The sequence below is a fragment of the Cloeon dipterum genome, chromosome 1 (assembly GCF_949628265.1).
Source record: "Cloeon dipterum chromosome 1, ieCloDipt1.1, whole genome shotgun sequence".
NCBI classification, from domain to species: Eukaryota; Metazoa; Arthropoda; class Insecta; order Ephemeroptera; family Baetidae; genus Cloeon; species Cloeon dipterum.
The window spans coordinates 19,853,853-19,870,615 of NC_088786.1; the positions used below are offsets into that span (position 1 = coordinate 19,853,853).

The window sequence follows — 16,763 nt, forward strand, 5'->3', positions numbered from 1 at the left end:
TGAGATTCGCAAGGCTCTGACACCTTAGTAAATTGAAAAAGAAGCCATCTCACTAGATAACTTTTTTAATAAACGATTTTTTTTCAGAAACAGTAAATTGCAAGGAAATTTAAATTATGATACTAAATAGCACAGATTCGAAGAAATTAAATAGCCCAAATAAACAAAAATTTAGAAAATCATGAGAAAAAATTTGGGGTTTTGAAATAAAAATAGTTAATAACATAAGTGTGAACGATTATGAGGAACAAAATCTGGTTTAGAGGAAGTTCAAGGGGGATTTAGACGATTTTAAGTTTAGTCTTAAAATTTCATAATTTGGTGTCTGCAAGTAAATCAGACAGTCTGAAAAAAATAATTCGACTAGCTTTCTTTCCAATTTGAACCTCATATACCGATCACGCCTGTTGATGGATTAATTTTCCAGAGCCGGCGGGTCCATTACGCGAGCCAGACGTTTGCGTCTCCGAGCTCTAATTACACATCAATCGCGCGATGCTGCCGCGCGGGACGGTGGGGGCGAGAGGGGTGCTGGAGCGATAATTAGCACGTTTTTGCCGCTTGATTAACCCCCCGGGGCGGCTATGTGCGGTGAAAGCGACGAGTGCTTCCTCGCAAGTTTGGTGTGCGTCCAGGCCGCTGACGGGCTCATTGATTTTGTGATTTATGCATCAAACTTGCCGCCAGTGCCGCCGCCGGGTAATTAATAACATTTTCCGCGAGTCCGTCAAGCGCGTCCTTTGACGAAATAAGCTTTCTTCGCTCCGGCTTCTTGATAAATTGTCTCAGCGCAGAATTTTTCTTTTCCTCTCTCTCCATAGCCCGTGTGATTAAGCGGAGAAGCAGCTTCTCTTGCGTCAAAATGGAAGTGCGACGGAAAAGAATGGAAAATGAGATGACGAGCACTGCCTTTCTCGCCCGGCAGCCAGTTCTACGTCAATTTGAACGTGGAACCATACTACTCGTACAACTTATTCTCTGATGAACGATTTTCCCCCCGTTTGAAAAAATGACATTTCAAATGGAATGCCTTTTAACCACCTATGTAACGATTTAATACACAATAAACAACTAAACTAATTGTTGAGAGAATTGGAACAAAAATTTACAAATTTCTTTTGATTTTTCTATTCAATAATAATATGTAAAGCAATAATACAAATTTTATCATTTCGAGTTTTTATGTTTTAATATAAACATTTCATATAAATTAAAATGCTTTTATATTTTTTTAAACTTTAATTTTTATACTCATATAAATTTCGTACAAGAGACAACAATTGTAGTAAAAATCTATAGATCATTAATTGACTTGTATAATTTAAATATTCCATTTTTTTAATCATACAAAACATCATCCTAATATTTTTTGAAAATTTCATATTAAATATAAACTATATAATTAAGTAGATTTCAATATCCTACAATAAATCCTCAGGTTAAACTAAAATTCTTGTTCTTTATACAGATCAGTTGGTTAATTATGGCCGGTACTCTTGGGGTTTATTCTTGTCTATTTAAAAATGGTAATTCTTTTAAAGTAAAATTTGACCTGTTTGAATAAATTTTACCTTGACATAACATAAAATTTTCTTCGCATGATCCCTCATCAAAATATTAAAGAAAGTTGAATGTAAAGTTTTTTCGGCACATTCAACAGGGAATGTATTTATTGCTTCTCTTCGGGGGGGGGGGGGGGGACTTGATTTACTGAACTACTGAAGCTACACAAAGCAGTCATATTATTAATTTGAACAGTAAAATGTTACGATATTTCCATCTGGTAAAGCCATTGCTTAAGTGTCAAGGATGCCAACAAATGACGCCATCGTTCATTTGCAATTTTTGGGTCCTTAAAATAACTGTAAGAATCACCTTGCTAAAAGAGACATTACACAATTATGGTCCTCCGGGCCGGATCACTCATTTTCATTTAAAGTGAAAATATTAAAGATTAAACCTACTACTTTGAATTTAAAACGAGGAAAAATTGGTCTCATTTACTGAAAACCAAATCCGACTCAACCAACCCCGGATTTAAACAATTTATTTTAAAATAAAATTTAATATTTGAAAATAAATTGAAACAAATTTTTTTCCTCGTTACGTTTTTTTTTATTTTGATCTGGCTTCTGCAAATCCTGAAGCCCTAATCACGATAGAAAAATTTATTTCAGTCGAACTATAAAAAAATGTAGAGTCACAACTTCAACATTTCCACTCATGATGAGCAGGTATTCCTCTCCTTCAGCCCCAAATACAATTTAATAAATGAACTTCTCAATGTTATCCTCGAGTGAATTTTCATAACAAAACTCTACTTACTGTCGTTTCTAATTCGATTTAAGATTACTGCCCTTTAAGAGGAATGTATTTAACAGCAGGAACCATAGCCCTAAAAATATTAAATAGACGTTGCCGCCCTCTAAAAGTTTAAAAAATGTTGCCATTTTATTTTACACCAAATAAGGCTTTTAATAAATGTTCTTAGCAACCGCATTTTCTTCCCTCTCATGTGTGAGTTTAAAGCAGCAATCGCGGGGTACTCGCACAATCCAACTTTCTGTTCACCACACTTCCAACAATAAAAGTTTTGCTAAAGTAGAAAACTCTGTTAGCCCGCGAGAGCCATGGAAATGAAATTTCTGCTCGGCCAATTCGAAAATCTGCCATTTCTGCGCGCCGGCCGGGGTTAATGTCTGCGTCTTTCTCTTTGCCTCGACTGCTGCACTTTTTGGCACGCACAGTGAAAAAACGATTCCATCATCGTTATCATCAGCGGCTAGCGCACAAAGGCAATGAAAAATGGGATCGTTAGGCGGGCGCGGAGGGAAAGGCGCCACGGGCCATTTCTGCTCGGCAAACGACAATTTCGCTTCTCATCTCCGTCGCATTAATTGGCTCGGCTCTAATTCCGGACGGCGTTCGTTCGAAAGGTTATCATCTCCGGGGCCCGGTCTCACCACTCGCCGCACAATCGCTGCCTTTTCTCCGAGTGTGTATTGATTGCGGCCGCGAGGGCAGGGGTCGATGCCGCCGCTTCTCTGCATCCAGCCTGATTAGCCTGCTCTCGAAATGCGCCTTCCTTGTTTTGTTTGCTTGCCAAGCAGATGCCCCCGTGTTGTGTGTCTGTGCGGCGTGGCGGCGGCTTCTGCTGCCAGAGAGCAGCCATTAATTTTGCAGTTGTCGTTCGGACGCTGCTGGAATCGCAATGAGCTCGCTTTTCTGCACCGCTGACAAAACTGTTATTCCTTTTCCGCTGTTGCTGACGCGAAACTTTGTTTCTTTCCTCCAAAGATTGAAATACGAGAAGACATTGTGTAATAGTTCTTACTAACAGATTTTAATTTTCTTGAATATTTGGGACGTATTTACCACTGTTTTGTTTTGCTGAGACCTGCTAGAAGTTTCTTTAACTCTTAAAGTGGAACTGAAATTTCATTTTTGACATACCTTATCTCTTCCTGTGGGTCGACAATGTTCAGAATCTACAATCAATCCATAATTTTACCATACCAGATTAACAACCCCCAAATAAATGTTTTTTTTTTACTTTTTACGTTTCCGCTGATTTTGATTTGTGTTGAATCGTTGACTAAGTTATTTGGCTACCTAACATAATTAAATCCGGTTCGCATTTTTATTTACCAATATGGTATTTACCGGTAAAAATAACACCAAATTAATTATTGACATTGCGGACTTAAATAAAAACTATGGAGAAAGTGATTTATTTATTTTTTTAGGAAAACATATACAATTTATGACAAATAATTAGATGACGATCGCTAATTAACTTTTATTTATTGTATAATTTAATTATTTCGTCCAGTTTTGCACTAGACATTAGCTGAACTGGTAAATAAGGTAAAATCCACGTGTGGTATGCTTAAAATATGGATTGATGGTCAATACTAAACCTTGATTTACCTAAATTATTTACCAACAAATTGTAATTAATTTCTCACAGGTGTTTATTTCACGCAAAACACGGCATTAATTAGAAATTAGCGTTCGCTCGAACGAAACTCAAACGAATGAGCTAAGGACAAATTTTCCACCTCGCAGCGGCGACCCTTTGACAGCTTTCATAGCGGCAATCAAAGCAGGCCACGAATATTGGGGCGTAAAACCGGCAGTCCTGGGGCAATTCTGCCAACTTTTAGGTCGTCGTGCGCGCAGAGCGAAGTAAATAACGTAATTATAGTCTGATATATGTAGGTAAGCGCCATGTTTCGTTGGCCTGCGAGTGCCATTAGCCGGGCAGTTTTATTGGCACTCCCCTGGGAAGGTAGGCAGCGCCGGGCAAATTCAATTTGACTGCTACTTGATGCTCCGAGCGCGGTGTTTGCGTAATAAATGCGCGCATGCATAACGGCCCTCGGAAAAGGCTGCCAATATTCCGCCAGGCCGCACTCTGACGCCGATTGAAATTGCACATGCTCTCCAATCGAAAGCATTCACTCCGGGTGTGCCATCATTTCGACAAGTGAGACGGCCAGGAAGAGATTTCTTTGTTGGTTTTTTTATCCATAAATACCCTAGTCAATCAATCATTCATGCCAGCGGAAAATTGGACTTTCCGCATGAGGTTTCATACGTAATGGAATGTCTAGGTCACATCAGAATATAATATTACTGTTGAATGGGAAATTTAATTTTTCGTATTAAGTGATATTTAATACAGAACAAAAATTGCTGATAATTATGTATCAGATTTTTTTGCAACAATAAACAATTTTTTTTCAAAAATGTTATCGCACTTGACCACATTTTCTTTTTAGATTTCCATTCCTCTCGTTGAGATCTATCCAATATGGTGAATGACCTCTTTTTGGGAAACTCTTTGCTGTCAAATAAAATTAGATTTCAAGTAGAGTGACGGTTCCCATGATTTTTCAAGTAAAAATTATTAACAATAAGGTTGGGAATTCAAGATGATCGGCAATTTTTATGTACGTCGGGGCTAGATTCTGTTTCTACTGGAAAAATTTCTTAACAATTTTTTACTCAGTCAAACCATGAAGTCAAAGATTGACTTGTAATGAGCGGGAAAAATTTTGCATCACTAAAAATTCCTGATTTTGATGCATTTTTATGAAAAATAATACAAATTTGACATTTAAATTTATATGTTATTAGAAAAGAAAATTGTCTAAACCTGTCTTAAAATTGTTTAATTTTTTTTGTTAAATACCCTAAAAATCACAATTAAAAAAATCTGTCGACAAATTTAAAAAACATATAATTGTTACAAACTTTTTTTAGAATTAAAAATTGAACAGTCGTTCTACGATTTGTTTTACCGCTTCCATTGTCATTTTCATGCGGCAAAAACAGCACTCTGCAGTGCAAACAAGAGTGCACAACGCTCTCGTTAATGAGACTCGCGTTAATTTCGATTTAACTCTGCGGTTCTCGCGTTTGGCCGCGCGCACACGGCGCAGGACATAAAAATCGTAGTGTGCAAACAAGGAAAAGCGTCCGCAGAGCAGGCGAAAAACACGCCTGCTTGCCAAATAATAATGCTGCGCGCACATGTGCGTTGTTTCGGGGGGTTTCTGGCCCGCTTCCTTGGAGAAAAAAAAAACAAAATAAAGGCAGCCACGAACGCAGCGGCTGCACGTTTCTAGGTAAATGGTGCGGTCGGTCTGCCTCCCATGATGTCATATTATTTTATTACTTGACCCGCACCAGTTTGCCGCATGCATAAAGCGAGAGAGTAAGTTGCTTGCTCGGCCGACGGACTGGAACGAAGCGACGCACGCGGGAATAAATATCCGTCACGCAGCGTTTTATTGCAAATCGTGCAGTATGTCTGGCTGTGCGAAAAAAGAGAAGATGCATGGTTGCTTTTCCACCCGGGAAAGATGGCCGACGAGATCTTTTTGGTCCTTTGTGTGTACTTTGATCAATAGTTAGGATTTTGCTATATGGGGGTTTCATAAAAATCCTCTTTTATTACACACAGAGGGATGAAAATTCTTTAAGGGTTGGGGAAAGGAAAAAGGAATTTGATTCGTTTTAAATTGTTTACACTCTCAATTGTTCGCGTAAACTGTGTAGTGGTGCCGCACGGTGGCTCCGCCGTTTGAGCGTCATTGTTGCATTCTTTATTGTTGTTGTTCCGTTTACAAGTCAAGCCGAATTATCGGGGTTAGTTTTCAAAATAATTTCCTGAAATTCATCAAATCAGTGAATTAATAATAATTCGATAAATAAATAATGTTGCGAACTGATATATTCTATAAAATTCTTTAACGAACCAACACACATGAATTTCTCATTCAAATTCTTGTCCTTCAGCTGGACGACAGAGCAAGAATGATGAACTTGAAAATGAATGCGCGAACAAAACACCAACAATAAAGAATGCACAAACGGCGGCACCGTTATAACTGCTTCCATCCAGCAAAAAGTAGTGCAATTTGTACCATTTTAGATGGGGTGGGAAAGGGGTTGATACCCTCAGACTGCTTTGGCTATCTTGGGGAGGTCATGAAAAGTCTAATGGTGTGCAGTTTTTGTCAAGTTGAGCCTAAATCTGACGCTAAGAAGCCGAGATTTGGTGAAAAACCTTTTCATTCTGAATCTGTCGCATCCAAAAGAAGTGCGTCAACTAAATCTCGCGGGTTCTATATTTCTACTATTTCTACTATTCATTTACAAAAACATCATCATTTTACTCGTCTTCACATAGCTATTTTATCTTCTACAAACCTATGACATTTTAACCAATTGGTTTTTATGCGTTCCCATAGAAACCTGTATTAAATCTGAAATAATGGCATGTGAAAATGAGGAAACTAACTAATCGTGCATTTGAATGATTTCGCAGGAGGGCTGTTCCACCCGGCGGACGACCGGCAGGAGGTGGCATTCAAGTACGCCGTCGACAGGATCAACGCCGACCGCACCATTCTACCGCGCTCCAAAGTAACGGCGCAAATTGAGCGGATATCGCCGCAAGACAGCTTCCATGCCTCCAAAAGAGGTCAGTGCACACAGCGTTGAAAGCGTCACGCCCGGCTGATGCCGCCGCTGCCGCCGCCACCCTGCTTTTATCCTCCGTCGCGAATCAGACGGCGGGAAAGGTGCCGGCGGCAGATCAAAAAGACCTCCATTAGCACCGCCGGAGAAAAAGCCTCTGATGCTGTTTTATGCAGTCCGACCGCGGGCCAAGACCAAGATGCGGTCCCGTCGCGGAAAATGAAGCTCATTTTGGCGCTTTGACTCGCTACTGAGAGTCAAGTGTGTGCACGGTTGGCCCAGACGCAACCTCAAATATTGGCTTTTTAAACAGTCTTGCTCCAAACGCTGTTCAATACCGCAAGCTGCGCATTTTAGTTGGCTTTTTGAGGTCAAAATAGTCGAACTCGATTTTCCTCTAGTATATAGTTCACTATTTTTTTTTGTATTTTAAAATTTCTGCAATAAAATAAAAATATTTTGGTGGGAAAGGCCCAAATTTTTCAATTGGTTTTTTAGGAAATTTAGTTAGTTTAAAGCAAAAAAGGCATGAGTTCAATTTCTTGAAATTTCGTGATTCGCGCTTATTCGAAGGTTATTATATTGCAGCAAGTTCCAGAAAAATAGTTTGAAAACTAAACGCACAGCATTATAGCATAATTTTAATTTTTCTTTCACATCGTAAAAGGAAAGAGGGGAAAAGGAATAAATTAAATTTTGTTACGTACATGAACTAACGGAAGACGAATGTAGCAAATCTGCGAAATTAGGCCTTGAAGAAATAACTTGAGCTCATTTTAAAATTTCAAGATATAACGTTAGGGCTGACTTGTCCCCAATTTGCATGATGGTTCTGTTTGGCTTTGTAAAGCACACTTTCAACCTAATTTTCTTTATCGTGAAAACTTTCCTTTGTGATCTCGCCTTTGCAGTCAAGGGAACAAAAATCTGCAACTCTTGGGAAGAAACGGAGGTCAAAAGGGGCAACTTGGCCTTTGGCCGGCCTGCATCCCATCTACTTGCTATACACTTGGCACCTTTCCCTTTATTTACAAAATTTACTTTGAATATTTAGGAAGATTATCTAGGGCAACAGTACTGCTGATTGAGGCCTGAAGAGCCGAAACAACTGCTTTACAGTAACAAAGCGTGTCATAATATTTTTCTTTTGCAATTTTTAGCATTTGATTCCTCGCCACACTATATAGGGAGTGGTCAATGTAAAATCACTATTATTATTTTATTTTTTAGGGCAAAACTATTGATACAAAAAAATCATGACATAATACTCGTCGGCACGCAGTGTTAAGGCATTCTCAGGAGTGTCAAAGCAATGGGAGGTATTTGAGCAGTTCGGAGATCTAATACTGGCTACCCAATGTCAGAGATGGCAAAAAGTAGTTAGTTTAGTGACTCGAAATTGCTCAGCGGGCTGGTACCTTTCCAGCGGCTTTATGGACAAATGTCTGGCGTTTCAATTAAAAGACCTCGGTGCGGGGAGGCGAAAATATAGCCACATTGGGCCCAAGCTCCTTTGCGGTCACTTGGGCCACTCAGGCACCATGTTATCCGCTCGGCGGTGTTATTGGGGCCTGGGACCCAGTGAGCTCATAGCCCACGGGAAGTGCTGTGCAGAGGTTCTAAAAAAATACCAACCCATTTTGGCTTTTATATTTTCATACAAGGAACATGAAATCTTCTTATAATTTGAACTGTTTGTAGGAGCTATTTCATTCGCCGGGTACGTAATTCTGTAAAATAAATGTCCATGCCGAGATGCTTGCCTCTTCTCTTTTGCGCTCACTAATTGAGACATTCGATCGGTGCTCGTTCTTTATGGCTTGGCCGGACTATAATTAATCCATTTCCTGCGGGGTGGCCAGCCGGGGTGCGTGGGGAAGGCACAGGGTGAGGCAGCGAGCGAATGCATTAATTTCGCTGCGACGAGACGACGTGATCATGGCTGTCGTAAAAGCCTCCCTGCGAGGTGCTTCTCTCAAATTATGCTCGCGTCCAAAATGGAGACGGAGAGCTGCAATTTGCTCTCGCAGACTCGCTTTTAATGACAGGAGAGCGAGTGCCGTTATTATTGCTCAGGGAGAAGAGGCTAGCTCTAATTATGCTCTTGTTCGACGCACCTTCGACGGCAGCGCCAATTTTGCGAATGCCGAGTGCGTTCGAGCGGAAATTATGCTGAGCGCGTCGGCAGCAAACTTTCTTCTACTTCCCAACTAAGTCTCCCGGCTGAAGGCTGAAACCTCAGCCTGAGTGATGGCAGCGCTTTGCACTGCTGAATTCGTTATGAGCGAAACACAGTTACTGCATTAGGCGCTGTGTCTGGATGGATTCAAGCCTTTTAGTAGTGTGTAGTACCTCTCATCCGCTGTGTAAAAGTCAACTAAGCAGTTTTGTAACAGAGACAATGTCTACATTGCTTTTGAATCATTTCTGAGAAGGATGAGGATCATAGGAACAAATCCGCCAATCGGATGACGCCACCGTTTATTAACATTTTTTTGCGGGGTTTCTCTGCGATTTTAGGTTTAACTCTGACACTGCATTCTTGGCGTAAAATGGATGAATTTGAAGTCCTGAAAACCAAAATCAGTTCGGTCAATCGCGATAGAAACAACATCAAATAGTTTTTGGGTTTTTGGTCTTCAAAATTTGTTTTTTAGGTTTCTACCTTAGCTGAACCGATTTTGGTTTTCAGCACGTCAAATGAAATTGTTTTCACCAAAAAAGCAAAATAGCAGGGTTAAATCTGAAATTGCAAATCAAAACACCGAAAATTGTAAATATCACCTTTTAGCGTCTTTGATTAGAAAATTAGTGGCAAAATTTTTTGTTAAGTAAGAAATGATAGCTTTTTATACGAAATGAATCCTACACAGTTAAAAATTTAATTTTCCTTTGATTCTTATATTCTATTTCAAAATCATCTAGACCCAAAACCAATTTAAAGGGCAATCATTTGTACAGTGACTATATTCCCTGTGAAGAACTAACCCAAACCCTACAACTTTGATTTTCTTTCAGGGCAAACTCTACCTATAAGATTCTAACTATCTCTAATTTAGTTTTGAAGCAGTAAGAGAGAGCAGTTAAGAAGCAGAAAGAAAGTGAAATTCAAGAATTGTGCATGGAGTTGAATTACCAATCGGAGCATTTGTTCACATTGCCATCGCAGCTAATCCCAAATCTCGTCAGCAAATCTGGCTTTTAAAATACTACTTACTATAGTCATCTGCACACGAGCTGACTATGAAGAATATTTTATTCTACGGGGTGAGCGAGGCTCGTTTAAACCCCCTACCGACTAACTCTTCTTTTTTCTCCTCTGGAGCAATTTATAAAATTTCTCTTTACGCGAGCAAGTAGCCACCCTGTTTAAAAATTGCACAACACTATGCAAATATATCAGTCAATTTTTCTAACCTGGGTTGCTGAGAGTCAGTTTGGCCCCAAAACAGCAAAGCACAAATAATTTTATCGCAGGATTTGTTTCTTTTCCACAAGTAGTGTTATGTTCACTCACCAAATCTATATAGGAGCACCTCTGCAAATAAATTTAAAAAAATGAGCAACTCCTCTCCTCTCGCATTTTAGACGAACGAAAATGGTTTCTATCTATCTTCACGTATAACCGAAGTTGTTGCAGACGCAGAAAATCGATTTCTGCGTATATTCTCAGGCGGGAGCGGTGTGCGGGCGGAACCGTGCTTTCTCTCCCGACGTACACTGGTTATCCCGATTCCGCACGTCGTAAATCAAGCTAAGGGATGCTTTGTTGGGACACAGATTAAAAATGCGTAACGGCATTCGTTGCCTCGCATGCCATTAGATTAGATTTCTCTCGTGTTTGGGCTTGGGCACGCGCCAGCTTAATCAGACGCGCGAAAAGTTTTGTGCAAGGAAAGAGTGTTCAGTCGGGCGTGTTAATTTGCGAGTGGAATTTAATTAAGTCTGCTGGCCTAGCCGCGGAGAGAGAGAGAGAGAGAGAGAGAGAGAGAGAGAGAGAGAGAGAGAGAGAGAGAGAGAGAGAGAGAGAGGCACGCCTATGTGCTCGTCCAGACACTCTCATGACTGAGTGTGAAATGGTGTGTCCGTTAACGCTGCTAATTTTGCCCGGGCTTCTTAATAAGGAGCGGTTGATTAAATTAAATTTCTAGTTTCATTCAGAGGACGATTTGCAGAAGATTTACTGACGTGTATTTGAATTAAATTTGCATGGACTGGTTTGGAGATTTCAAATTTTACGGAATTATTGCATTTGCCAAAAAAATATAAAAGATTAAGATTACGTAAGGATCCTCTTCGCCAAAAGATTACTTTGATGCGAATTTGGTGGGTTGTTTTGATAGCTAGTAGGTTAAGTTCAAAACTGTGAAATTTGTAATCTAGATTGACATTTTTTTCTGATTAAAAAATCGAATTTATGTTATTATGCAATAGGGTGCAAGTTTGATTTTATAATTCAGCGTCTATTAGTGTTAAAGCAAAAAACTTGTGAAATTTACTCCAATTTACCAGCAAGCTAAACAACCCTCTACAAAATTTTCATTGCTACACTTGTTTTATCCACAGCATTCTCATTGATCCGGATTCTAGATGAGTTCCTGTATACATATGTACAATGAAATTTTAAATAATTTCAAATGAGCGCAAAATAATTATAAATTAGAATATTAAATATTTTTAGTTTTCATGAACCCAAGCTTCTGAATCTTGAAATTGCATGGTTTTCCAAGTCTATCTTTACTCTGATTATTTTAGAGTCGGCTTTGTAGCTGGAAATCTATGATAATTAGTGCTGAAAAATTCCCAAATAGGAAAAATCACAAGTATGATAGTGATAAACGTACAGCGCAGTCATTCCTTGATGAGTGATGTGTGGCTCAATCTAACATGTAAGGTTTATCTGCTGAGTTTTTGTTTTAGTTAGAAAGCAATGTCTTGCATTGCAAATAAAACATCACATATCAGTAACGTTCTTGTTGCTTGTAAGAACAACTATTTAGTCTGGTGTGAACGTAACGAGAGGGAAAACCACTTTTCCATCTAATTCATTTATTAAGGTGCATTTTTTAATTTGCTTTCGTACCAGAGCAGCAGAGGGGCGAGGCGAGAGTAATTTCAATCATTACACCGCGCGATGTTTTTGTTTCGGGACTATGACATTATTACGACTAATCCCGTTTCATGTTTTGCGGTGGCGTCGAGTCTTAATTATGTTAATTGGCCTGTTGCACGATGAGGCGGCGGCCATTAGGCCGATGGAAGAGTCGTGTTCGTTTGCCATTCCGCGAGCCTAACAGGTAGCTTGTCATCGTCAGCCAGCGAACATCCACCTCCGCGCAAAAAGCAACGTGCTTCCATGCTCGCCCGGTAATTACAAATAGAATGGAAATTGTGGCGGAACGGATGGAACGGATGAAAGAACCGATTCCCCAATGCCTCTCGTTGCTGCATGTTCTGATCGATAAGCTCGGTGTCTATCACTCTGTTGACATCGTTTCCAGCACGGCTTTTTAATTCATCCGCAGCTCATTCGTCAATTGTTATATAGATGAGAATTGCGATTGCATCATACTAACATCAACATGAATCTATAGTTGAGGCAGAAAAAATCAATTTTATCATTTCCCCGTAAACTGCAGGTAGATGCTGGATGATTTTAGGTGGTTTTGGGCTAAACCTGTGTATTCAATCAAAATCATCATATTTTGCTAATTCAGGTTTTAGGCTAAATTTTGGACAGTTTAATTTAGTTATTCAAATATAGCTCAATGGGCTGGTAGACTTTCTGGGTTTCCCACCTTTTCAGCGGCTTTAAGGACAAATGTCTGGTGATTCAATGAAAAGGCCTCGGTGCGGAGAGTTAAAAAGATGGCCTAATTGAGCCCAAGCTATATATTTTTTTAATAAAATGTCATTTGAAAATAAAACAGAGTTAAAATGAAAACGTTACCGACGTAAATTTTTGTATTAATCTTAAAACGCGTTTGACCTTGTTACTGTTCCAAAATGGGAAAAAACAAGTTTAAATTATCAAAATCAGTGATTTAATTTTGCAAGTAGTTTTCAGCGTCTTGGATGTGTGACAGAAGTACCAAATTTTTAAACCACAAAAATTATATTTTCCAGATATTTCCGATATTTCAGTCGTGGGAAAAAGGAATTCATGCTTTTAATTTTTCCGAAAACAGCTGTAAAAATCCGGTTGATTCCGAGAAAAAATGTAGCAGTCTTTTTGTCAATTGCCCGCTCTTTATCCAAAGTTTGAAACCAAGAAAATACATTTGATGGCTTGTTATTAAAAGGATTTGTAGAGCATCCCGAAATAAAAGCATCTCGGCGGAAAACACACCGCAGCCCTTGCATTCATCCAGATTATGGGTGTTACCCTTTCTCCAATCTCGCCGGGAATATAAGGATAAAGTAAAGCCTTGCGCGCGAATCCCGATATGAGAGGAGCGAACGTGCTGAAGACGCGTCGCCGCGAGCAGTAAAGAAGACGCGCTGCACTTTAAATATAGGTTGTTGCGTGTGTGGTGCCCGAAGGGGTAGTAAAAGTGGGCCGTAAAGGGCGGGCAATAAAACGGAATAATCAGGCAAGAAACCAAATCAAACCTGTGTGTGTTGTTTGTTTCAGTGTGCCACCTGTTAAAAACGGGCGTTGCGGCCATTTTCGGGCCGCAGTCGCCACAAACCGCCAGCCACGTGCAGAGCATCTGCGATACGATGGAAATCCCACACTTGGAAACCCGCTGGGACTTCAGATTGCGCCGCGAAAGCTGCCTCGTTAATCTCTACCCGCACCCGAGGGCCATCTCTAAGGTCGGTTTCAAAAAATCTCTGCCCGCACAAATGCAGCACAAACTTTGAGCCGGTGGCTTCCTGTGGGAACGCCACCGAGCGGCCGCAACACGATTGCTAAAATTAATTCGCTTCCACACCACTTTGCAGTGATTCAAGAGGCCGAAATACTTAATTTTATGCTCCTTTTCTTCTCTGAAAATTTTTAAGTTAAGAAGTAGAGCAACATTATGAAAAATGTTGTGTTCGTAACTTTCAAAATGTTCTGGAAATGGGAAAAAACTTATATATCTCAGAAAATCGGCTCAAAAGTTTTCATGCTATTCAAGTGGCAAACACTGTCTCCTTTATTTAAATTCCATGATTTATTTCATCAGAAGAGTAATTTTGAATCTTTTTTGGATGTGTTGCCATAGTGGTCCCATGGTCCATCTGTAAGTTTCAGATTTAAATTGCAAGGTTTGCCTTTTTATAGTTAAAAATTGAAATTTTTAGGCAGTTAAATTTTGTTCTGTGTGATTTGTGAGGAAACTCTCCTTTAAGTGGAATGATCTTTCTTCTAATTGCAACAATTTTAAGCAAAAGCGACAAAAAGTTTTTTCTTGTGTCGGCAGCATCATACGGCCTACACATCAGGGGATTTAATAAAAATGTTTCATCTATTCTGTCGTTTGTTAGGAATTTTCACATCTCACAAACATATTTACTTCTCTAAATTTTGGTAGAAGGAATTGGTGGCAGATCAAATGGGGTGTCTCCACAATTTCAGCAAACAACTCAAATTTTGTTCTTAAGACTCTCCTGCAAAAAGCTGTAAAATACGAACAAAATATTTCCCTTGGCGTCAAAAAAGCTGGTTTTGTTCTGAGAAATAAATTTTGGAAGAGGAGGAGAAACACTGGATAAATTTTGCGTGGTGAGCAGAAGCGCGGCGGAGGCGGTGGGAGGATTGATCGGGTATGCAACCCGGCGGTCCCTGGCAACGCACCGGTTGCCTACCCGAGCGCCTGCCGCTAATGAGAAAAGCAATCGAAATGCGCCGCCACGCAGAAATAATCGCACGACCGAAGCTCTCTTTTTCCCTATTTATTAACGAATATCGCTGGCACACGGTAGGCGTACGTCGACTTGGTAAAGGCCTGGGGATGGAAGTCCTTCACCATCATCTACGAGACCAACGAGGGCCTGGTGCGGCTGCAGGAGCTGCTCAAGGCGCACGGGCCGTCCGAGTTCCCCATCGCGGTGCGCCAGCTCGGCGAGGGACCAGACTACAGGTGAGTAAAAAAGCATATCCCACTAAAACTAAACCTAAATAACAATGAAAAAGTAAGGTATAATGCGGAGCCTGCATAAAATCACGGGAATCGTGCGATTTTGAGCCACTTAAAACTGTCCAAAAATCATCTCGAGTCTGCGATCAACTGATTTTTTTATTCTATTTGTGAAATCAAATTCCTTGTGCTCTTGTTAAAATTTTCTGTTTAATTCCGTGGGAAATTCGATTAGAATAGAAAGAAATTATTAAATAGGTGCAGGTTTTCATTTTTTATACATTGGAAGTTTAAATTGATCATTTTTCTAAACAGGAAAGGTTGTGGCTTAGTCTTAAAGAGTTGTAGAATGGTATGACTTTAAGGCATGTTTTATTTTCCAATTAAAAACAGTAACTAAAACATGACTAACTATGTATTTGTAAATACTAACTTAGACAATAAGATAATATTTTATTTTCATGAATGTATTATTTAAATTGGCAAACAATCCGAACAATCCGTCTCAATAAGTGGACAGTTTTTTATATTTATTCATTTTTTATAAATAATAACTAATTAGTTTAACAATAAATAATTCGCGTAATTTCATATCTACACAAGATGATTTTTCACTCAAAATTGTTTCCTATAGTATTAGACAAACGAAAAAACTTATGCTAAATAATCCAAAAACTCTAGATAGATTTCACTTGTTTCGTCAGTTCATAATTCCGATATCTGTGATTACTGGTTTCAGGCCGCTGCTGAAGCAAATCAAGAATTCAGCCGAGTCTCACGTCGTGCTCGACTGCTCCACGGAGAAGATCTACGACGTCCTCAAGCAGGCGCAGCAAATCGGCATGATGAGCGACTATCACAGCTACCTCATCACTTCACTGGTTCGTTTACCAATTCATTTTCAGTCCCCCCAAAAATCGACTTTTCAGCGTGATTGAGCAGAATATTTTCCCTTTTGCCGAGTGTGAAACGTGAAAAACGGCGTCGATTAATTTAAACCGCTTCCACGCGATCGGATGCGAACATTGGCGCCACGTCGGGGAAAAATTGCAAAGTGCACGGAGTCGTTAATCTAAATTACACGGTGCTAAATCTGGCGCACATCTGAAAGGCAAATAGAGCCGGCGCGGCAGCAAATAAAACACGCCATTCACGGCAGGCAGGCAGGCTCGAGGCCATGAAAGGGGCTATTTTTTCGCCACCACGTCGTCAAAAGGGCGGGCGCGACCCCGTCATTTGTCAATCCGCGAGAGAAGCCGTTTACCCGCTAACGACATTCCGCGTCCACGCTGTGCTGAATTGGGTCTCCACACCTAACCGTTAATCAACCTGAAATCCTTTTCTGGATTCCTTTCGAAACGGATCATCGAGAAAAACAATTTAATCTGCGGATTTTAAGCTATTTCTATAATGTAAGAATATTGTATAAAATCATTCAAACGATTCGGTCCCAGCAAAGAAGAGAAGAAAATATTTTAATCGCAATATAAATTTTAATTTACTAATAAAACCTATGAGCGGAATTTAGAAAATCTAGAAAAACCTTAAGTTTTCTTAGCATATCCAGGAAGCACTGAATGAATGGAAAATGAGAATATTAATATTATCATTCATCGAAAGCCACAGAAAATCGTCATATTTTTCCGGTTCATTCCAGCGTTTCCCTGGATATGTTTAGAAAATAGCTGTTCTAGATTTTGCAAT

General features: G+C 39.7%; 1 protein-coding gene across 7 annotated transcripts in view; it reads left to right on the top strand.

Moving 5' to 3' along the window:
• The window catches only part of KaiR1D (Kainate-type ionotropic glutamate receptor subunit 1D), a 40,519-nt gene that overhangs the window by 14,614 nt on the left and 9,142 nt on the right, over positions 1-16,763 (top strand). For all 7 annotated transcript variants that reach the window (XR_010575442.1, XM_065493324.1, XM_065493316.1 and 4 more), the window contains exons 3-6: positions 6,839-6,994; positions 13,625-13,809; positions 14,905-15,062; positions 15,799-15,940. Coding sequence is in view for 6 of the 7 variants with exons in the window: in XM_065493324.1 (XP_065349396.1) it covers positions 6,839-6,994; positions 13,625-13,809; positions 14,905-15,062; positions 15,799-15,940 (641 nt within the window). In the remaining variant the exon portion in view is untranslated. The remainder of the gene's footprint in view (positions 1-6,838; positions 6,995-13,624; positions 13,810-14,904; positions 15,063-15,798; positions 15,941-16,763) is intronic.